General features: G+C 31.4%; 2 protein-coding genes across 2 annotated transcripts; one reads left to right on the top strand and one right to left on the bottom strand.

The window, feature by feature from the left end:
• Positions 1–329: 329 nt before the first annotated feature.
• On the top strand, positions 330–5,123 carry LOC113382494 (tubulin alpha chain-like; the record flags this gene model as incomplete). Its single annotated transcript, XM_026620837.1, has 3 exons — positions 330–381; positions 2,147–2,474; positions 4,956–5,123. Coding segments are annotated over 3 exons (548 nt in total), but the record flags the coding sequence as incomplete, so codon positions are not given.
• Positions 5,124–5,659: 536 nt separating this feature from the next.
• On the bottom strand, positions 5,660–7,725 carry LOC113382493 (zinc finger BED domain-containing protein 4-like). The gene is made up of 2 exons (XM_026620836.1): positions 6,105–7,725; positions 5,660–5,685 (listed from the first exon to the last, which is right to left on the bottom strand). The coding sequence occupies exons 1-2, from the start codon at positions 7,723–7,725 to the stop codon at positions 5,660–5,662; spliced, it is 1,647 nt and encodes a 548-aa protein (XP_026476621.1).
• Positions 7,726–7,845: the final 120 nt, after the last annotated feature.

The following is a 7,845-nucleotide window of genomic DNA, read 5'->3' as shown; positions in this document are numbered from 1 at the left end:
TTAAACATAGTCCTTTTAGTTATTCAATATTATTATAAGTTTAAGAATATTTCTTACAGAATATTCAATAGCACAAAATTGAATTCCATATGAGAATATCTAAAATAATATTTAGAATAGTGTTTTAATCAAACAATTGATTTCTTTAGAATATTTACAGCGTTTTGAAAATGGTAAAATTATTTAGAGATTTTGAAATAGGGTAGAGCAGGGCTTAAAGGTCCGCGGGTAAGACGACCCAGCACCAGTATCTCAAGAACAAGTGAAACTTAGAATTGTGTGTATATATACATATTATATAACTATATAATAAATATTTTAACATTCAGAATTTCTTAAGAATCGTGTCGGGCGCATTGCGAGTGTACTGGCTCAGGTTTTGTTAATTCTCCAATGTGTTCGACAAATTGATTTGTACAATATTTGCGTACTAGAAGAAAAAACAATAGGCTTTCCAATAACGCTAAATTAGGAAGTGGTCCAACTAAACGCACTATCCGGAAACATCAATCAAAAATTATTTTATCTTTTTAGCTAATAATAAATGATTATTTGGCATCGATGATTTTACATAATATGGTCTAAGCCATGTGAGTAGAACCATGTAATTTTTTTATATCTCTTATGATTACGCCAAAAAGTGAGTTTAACTAGTGGGGTGCATGGCATCGTGCCTTCAGGCAAATTGCTGGAACTTCCCGTACCGTAATTAAAAATCTTGGTATGGAACCCAAAAAAAATTACACAAAATGTGTACACATTATGAAAATCTCTATAAAATATTTCATAATTTGTTGTGCATAAGTCCAATGTCCTATAAACATTTTTGACTGCCAAATGACACTTTTTCAACCTATTTTTATTGAGAGTCCATAACCGCTGGACCTGCCTTCGCAAAAATTTAATCAGTTCTTCATCTTGTCAATACAAGTAAAATGTTTTTTGAATTATTAAATTGGACAGTCCGTTCTCTTAAAAGCTGAGTTACCATTTTTGGCTCTTTTTGCCCCGTATCTTCGGAACGGGTAGACCTGCCTTCGCCAAAAACTAATCAGCACATCTCCGCATCAATATGAATCGAATGTTTTTTCAATTATTCAAATCGGTTGATCCGTTCCGAAATCGTCGACGAAAAGTATCCGCGCGCACACACACACACACATACACATACACATACACATACATCCATTTTTTCTTAGGTATGCCAAAATGTTCAGAATCCTTTGAAACGCAAAGATATATAAAATTTTTTTATTTTCGATTTTTTCGCGATTACTATAACTTGCCCTACGGGAAGTTAAAAGAAGACACACACATACATCCATTTTTTCTTAGGTATGCCAAAATATTCAGAAACCTTTGAAACGTAAAAATATACAAAAAATTTATTTTCGATTTTTTTGCGATTACTATAATTTGCCCTACGGGAAGTTAAAAAAGGGGCCACTTTGGCATATTTTCAGTGATATCTCAGCTATAAGATGAGGTACAAAGTTGAAAATTGGTATATCGGATTGTTTCAAAAAGATTTTTAAATAGCGTATAAATTATTTAAATACCAGATTGGGGCCTTTGTTTCTAATAAATCAATTGATAGAGCTAAGAGACATTGATTCCCAAATTAAATCATATCAAATCGTATCAAAATAAAGAGTAAATATATATATATATATATATATATATATATATATATATATATATACTATCTTTCTTACTAACACGATGATTTTTTTTTGTCGATTCGTATTTCGTATTTGTAATTAGTAAAATAGGATCAATAACTGAATTTATTCGTATTTGAAAATTCTTTTGCGTTCTCGGGAGTAGTAAACCATCTTTACGTTTATTTGCATTTGTTTAAAAAACAAATACATGTACTATTATGACTTTTAAGCATTATAGTATATTATTAAACAAGAAATTATTGACTTGTTTTGCCATTATAACTTTTTTGTATTTTGTATTCATTTACAAATTCGTGAAAAGTCAGGTTTGGTACTAGTATATTGATAGTCATAAGCCCCATCGTAGATAAGTAAACATGACCCCCATAATCTTTAAGCTTTAATTTACATCCTCGTCTATAATTCAGAAATTTTAATGAAAACTTTTTAATGAAAAATAATAACTATATTTCCAATTACAGATTTGATGGGGCCTTGAATGTTGATTTGACTGAGTTTCAAACAAATTTGGTGCCGTATCCGCGTATTCATTTTCCGCTGGTGACTTATGCTCCGGTTATTTCCGCGGAAAAGGCGTATCATGAGCAGCTTTGCGTAGCCGAAATAACGAACGCATGTTTCGAACCAGCTAATCAACTAGTGAAGTGCGATCCCCGTCATGGAAAATATATGGCGTGCTGTCTTCTTTACCGCGGCGATGTGGTTCCGAAAGACGTTAATTCGGCGATTGCCACCATCAAAACCAAGAGAAGTATACAATTTGTGGATTGGTGTCCCACTGGATTTAAGGTAAGAAGCACTATTTAATCCAACTAACTTATGGAAAGCTTAATAACGAATATGATCACAAATAAAATTAATTTTTGGTATGTACTAAGGATCCAAGGGTTATGTATGTTATGTGTATGTACCACAGCAAAAAATATGTTTTTGCTATTCTTTTAAAATTAGCAATTTGTTCCTTTTTATCCCTTAGGCAGGGTTAAAGTCACAGCCTGGTAGATAATGGATCCTATGTTTTATTTTTAATTTTAAGAGGAATTTATAAAATAACAGCTCCATTATTTAACCAATGAAACATACAATTTTCATGGGCACGTTTTTCACAAAGATTACACTATTTTTTCACAAAATAACGAGTTGAAATAACTATTAATTAACTTCCCGTAGAAGATTCTAAACATTTTGACATATCTTAAAGACATATCTTTTGACATATCTTTTAGAAAAGTGTGTGTGCGTTTGTGTGAACGTATGTGCGGATATAATTTTTTGTCGACGGTTTTGAGAACACGGATCAATCAATTTAAATAATTCAAAAAACATTCGGTTCCTATTTATAAGGAGATGTGCTGATTAGTTTTGGCAAAGACAGATTCAGCCGTTTGGAAGATACGGTGCAAAAGTGCCAAAAATGATAATTCAATTTTTGAGAGAGCAGAGCGTCCGATTTGATTATTTCAAAAAACATTTTATTTGAACTGATAAAATTTTAGGAAAGTCAGGTCTAGCTGTTTCGGAAATCCAAAAAAATAAGTAAAAAAATGCCATTTGGCGGACAAAAATTATCATTATACATATGCACATCTAATTATCACATATGTTATACATATTTAATGATAAGAATAAATTTTGTTTGTATTTCAATGGGTTACGTACCAATGTTTGTCCGTTATACAGCAACGCGGCGCCCACGCGCTTTGATATTTCGTTTCTAACGCAGCTATAAAGTATAGTGATTGCTTTAAAAAAAGTATAAAAAAATAAAATTTATCAAAAAGGTAAATTTTTTCTATAAAAAATTGAATCTTTTTTAAAAACTTTATTTTTGGTACGGATAGTTACAGCAATTTGCCTTAAGGCACGATGCCATGCACCACTAGTTATTAATTTATCTTTTGTATTTTTTTATTCTCAATGTTTACCTCTACGTCAGTGTAAAGGTCTGTTGGTCTTTTTTAACCCAACCACATGAAAGCTTTTCTAGCGGTTATAAAAAAAACTGTTGAATCTAACTTGAAACTAGTGGTGTATGGCATCGTGCCTTAAGGCAAATTGCTGGAACTTCCCGTACCTTAACGAAATGTTCGAGGAATATTGAATGTTTTCAAATAAATTATATTATAAATATTGTAACATTGTCCAATATTAATAAGAATTATATAAACTGAATTGCAAAGTTGAAAATATTTGTTTAAAGTATATTAGAACTAAGTCAGAATTACAATTAAAATCTGAATTATTTTCGATATACAAAAAAAACTTTTTTGAGAAAAAAATTGAGAAAAAAAATTGAATCACACATATTTGAAGTCTCACAACTGAAGTAACTAATGTGCTTAGTTAGTTTTTTAATTAAATAATTAATAACTTTTAATTTAGTACTAACATAAATGTGTTTAATATTTTTTAAATTTAGTACATAGTTTTAGGCATCACATATCCAAATTATAGCTTTCCAAATGCAATAATTTATATACTAAATTTTGTAATCACACATATTTCTAGTATCTCATAACTGAAGTAACAAGTGCTTAGGTAATTTATCAATTAAATTAGCACATTTAGCTCTGTATCTCCGAAACGGCTAGACCTGTCTTAGCCAAAAACTAATCACCCTTCTCCCATCATTACAAATTGAATGTTTTTTAGATCATCAAATCCGATACTCCGTTCTCTCAAAAACTCGATTTGTATTTTCTGCACTCTTTGCTCCGTATCTCCGTAACGGCTGAACCTGCCGTTGCCAAAAACTAATCAGCACATCTCCCTATTAGTAGGAATCAAACGCTTTTTGAACCCTTCAAATCGGTTGATCCGTGCGCCCGAAAACGTGGACAAAAAATTATCCACACATACACACACACATCCATTTTTTCTGAGGTATGCCAAAATGTTCAGAAACCTTTGAAACGTGAAGATATATAAAAATTTTCATTTTTGATTTTTGGACGATTACTATAACTTACCCTACGGGAAGTTAATAATTTGGGGTGCATGACATTGTGCCTTGAGGCAAATTTCTGGAACTTCACGTGGCGGAAAAAACATTCGAGGAATAAAATATCCATTCAATCAACAAATAATAAAAACTGATCAATGATTATTGATAGACTTTAATGTGCATAATAATTAGCATAATTCTAATCATTAACTTACGGGAAAGCCCCGTAATTCACTCATAACTGTATTTTAAATCATCTGCACAAAGTGATAGTGATTTAATATTTACACATGGTGGGACTGATATTGATTTAATAATTGGTGCAGGTTGGAATAAATTACCAGCCACCGACCGTAGTGCCAGGCGGCGATTTAGCCAAAGTTCAAAGAGCCGTTTGCATGTTGTCCAACACGACTGCAATTGCCGAGGCGTGGGCCAGGCTTAATCATAAGTTCGATTTAATGTATGCAAAGCGCGCTTTCGTACACTGGTGAGACACATTTGTAAATATAATAGTGATGGGTCGTTGACGTTTTTTCCGTCAACGAAACGAAACGGTTAACGGGTTCTCGTCAACTAGTTGAAAAACTAGTTAATTTTCAACTATAGTTGATTTTAACGATTCAACGCTGGCAACGTTAATAACTATGAGTTGAAAATACTGTTTCGTTGAAAGTTAATGAAGTTTGTTCCTTATCTATGTTCGTCCCAGTTAAATGTCAAATCATTTGATCAATAACAAGGTTTAGAAGTTGAACTGTGTATCCCATCATATTGTTTATTTTTAATTTTAAAGCAAAGGATATAGTATACTGAAACAACGAATTTATAATTAAAATAGCAATGTTTCACATAATAAACAAATAATTTATATATAACTCAATAATTTATTTTCAGGTTAGGTTTAAAAAATGACTTCAAGTAATTTCAAATTAAAAATGTTATGGATATAACGAAACATATTAGTAACAAAACATTTGAAAGTTAGTATTCATCTATCTATTTATGACCTTGTTAACTAAGAAGATTTTTATATGACATGATATTCCATATAGCCTGAAAAATCAAACGAAGATTAACTTAAATATAAGTTTTTATGAAATCTTATAAATTAAACAAATCATTTTTATAAGTACATTTTATTCAAATATTTACATATATTATACATTTTAACTATAATTATAAATTTCAAATAGATTATATAATTTGTTACATAACAAAACTAAAATTTTAACAATTTTAAATTTTATCAAATCGATTTTGATCTAAATTTACATTTAAATACATTAATTTTTCGACTTTTGTATTTTGTAGTCTCGATCTTCTATCCGTAATAACCATGCCTGCTTTTGAAAAGATCCTTTCACAAGGAACGGAGGTAGCTACAACATTGCACTGATTTTTAAACAATCTCGCCAAATTTGGATAAACATGCTGGTGATTTCTCCACCATTGCATTGGGCAATTTAATATACCTTCTGCAGATTTCATAGGCAAGCTATCATCAGCGAGATATATATCAATTTCCTTTATAGCAGCACATAGTGGAGTCGATTGATGCAGTGATGCTCCTACTAGGTTATTTAAAATAGTCCATGGGTTATACTCATCAATATCTTCCATGGACGTTGATGGCATGGGAACAACATTCTCTAAAAGTCTTCGTTCTTCAATGATTTTTGCTACTTTTTGCTTAAGATCTTCTTTAATAATTTTTGCATCTTCTATGTTTGAGAAACCCTTCATTTTGAACCTAGGATCTAATAATGTACAGATTCCAAATGTCTTGCTCCTCTCGACATTTGGAAATCTGTCATTAATTCCTGATTTAAAAATTTCAGTGATTCTTCTAATTATTGGCAACAGGTCATTTCGTGCCAATAATTTGTTGCATGACTCATTCAAACATCTTACTAACACTATTACCAGGCTTCCTGTCAGGTAATTTTCACCACTTACAGTGGTGGTAATATCTTCGAATGGTTTTAAAATTAAGCATAGTTGTGGCAACATTTTCCACATTTCAGAAGTCAATGATGGTAGATTTGCATCTAAAACACTCATTGTCATCCTTATTGACTCTTCAACCTCGACAAATCGTTTCACCATGTAAAAGGTGGAGTTCCACCTTGTTTCGACATCTTGAATCAATTTTTTTGTGTGTCCATATTGCTGCATTTGGTATTTCTGCAGTTTTTCACATGCAGTGACACTCCTCCGGAAGTGGCCAACAATTTTCTTTATTATATCGATCTCACTCTTAATCAACTTGAGGCCATCATTTACTATTAAATTAATAGTGTGTGCAAAACATCCATAATGTTTTATTTTTAAAATGTCTTTAATGGCTTTTTTCATGTTATTGGCATGCAATTTCCAATTGTCAAGGATTGTTTGAATTTCTATTGCTAGATTTTCTGATGTATGCGCTCCTTCAAATTGACAGCATCCGAGAAGAACAGTTTTTAAGTTATAATTGTCTGTAATATAGTGGCCTGTAACTGCCACATATGCTTCAGTAACCCTAGAAGTCCAAACATCTAATGTTATGCAAATAGTTTGTGCTTCAGCTAAAACTTCTGCTCTTGTATTTTCAACTGCCTTGTTGTATTGCTCCTCGAGCATGGATCCTGAAACAGTCTTTCTAGATGGAAGAACATATCCTGGTATCCACCGCATCAACTTTTTAAACGCTCTTTCTTCAACTAATGAAAATGCATGGAAACTATCAATGAACATATCCATCAAATCTTGGTCAATCATTTTTTTTTGTTCGCTGCTAATTTTTTTAGTCATAAAAGTCTCCAATACCCTCTGACGCACACTTGTAGGTTGTTGTTGAGCACTACTAGAACTTGGTATAGCCTCTCCGGAATTACTTATATACTGTGAAATACGAGTCTGCTGTGAACTTCCTGCCTCAGTTTCTTGCAACGAAGCATATATGGAAATATGCTTTCTTTTTAAATGGCTCTTTAAATTGGCGGTTGTTGAACTATACTTTATCTGCTGGTTGCACACATTACACTTTGCTTTCATACTATCAATTTTTTCAAAATGGTACCACAATACACTAGTATTTCTACGAGATGCCATTTTTTTAAAAAAGAATTTGAAAAAAAACAATATTTCTTAAAATTTAAACTTATTGTAAAACTAATCGATAATATAAAATATATAAAATTATTAAACTATGTTATTTACTAAATTTAAAAC

The sequence above is a fragment of the Ctenocephalides felis genome, unplaced genomic scaffold, assembly GCF_003426905.1.
Source record: "Ctenocephalides felis isolate EL2017-DRISC unplaced genomic scaffold, ASM342690v1 CF-g0.4_SCAFFOLD_03474, whole genome shotgun sequence".
Taxonomy (NCBI): domain Eukaryota; kingdom Metazoa; phylum Arthropoda; class Insecta; order Siphonaptera; family Pulicidae; genus Ctenocephalides; species Ctenocephalides felis.
Note: the sequence above shows the minus strand (reverse complement) of the source record. Positions and strands in the feature narration are given on the sequence as shown.

What these genes read in the sequence shown, in the direction of transcription:
- LOC113382493 (XM_026620836.1), bottom strand. Translation starts at nt 7,725, where the DNA reads ATGGCATCTCGTAGAAATACTAGTGTATTGTGGTACCATTTTGAAAAA. An exon ending in GCCTATGAAATCTGCAGAAG is followed by an intron (nt 5,686 to 6,104) that starts GTATATTAAATT and finishes TTGATTTTTCAG; the next exon opens with GCTATATGGAATATCATGTC.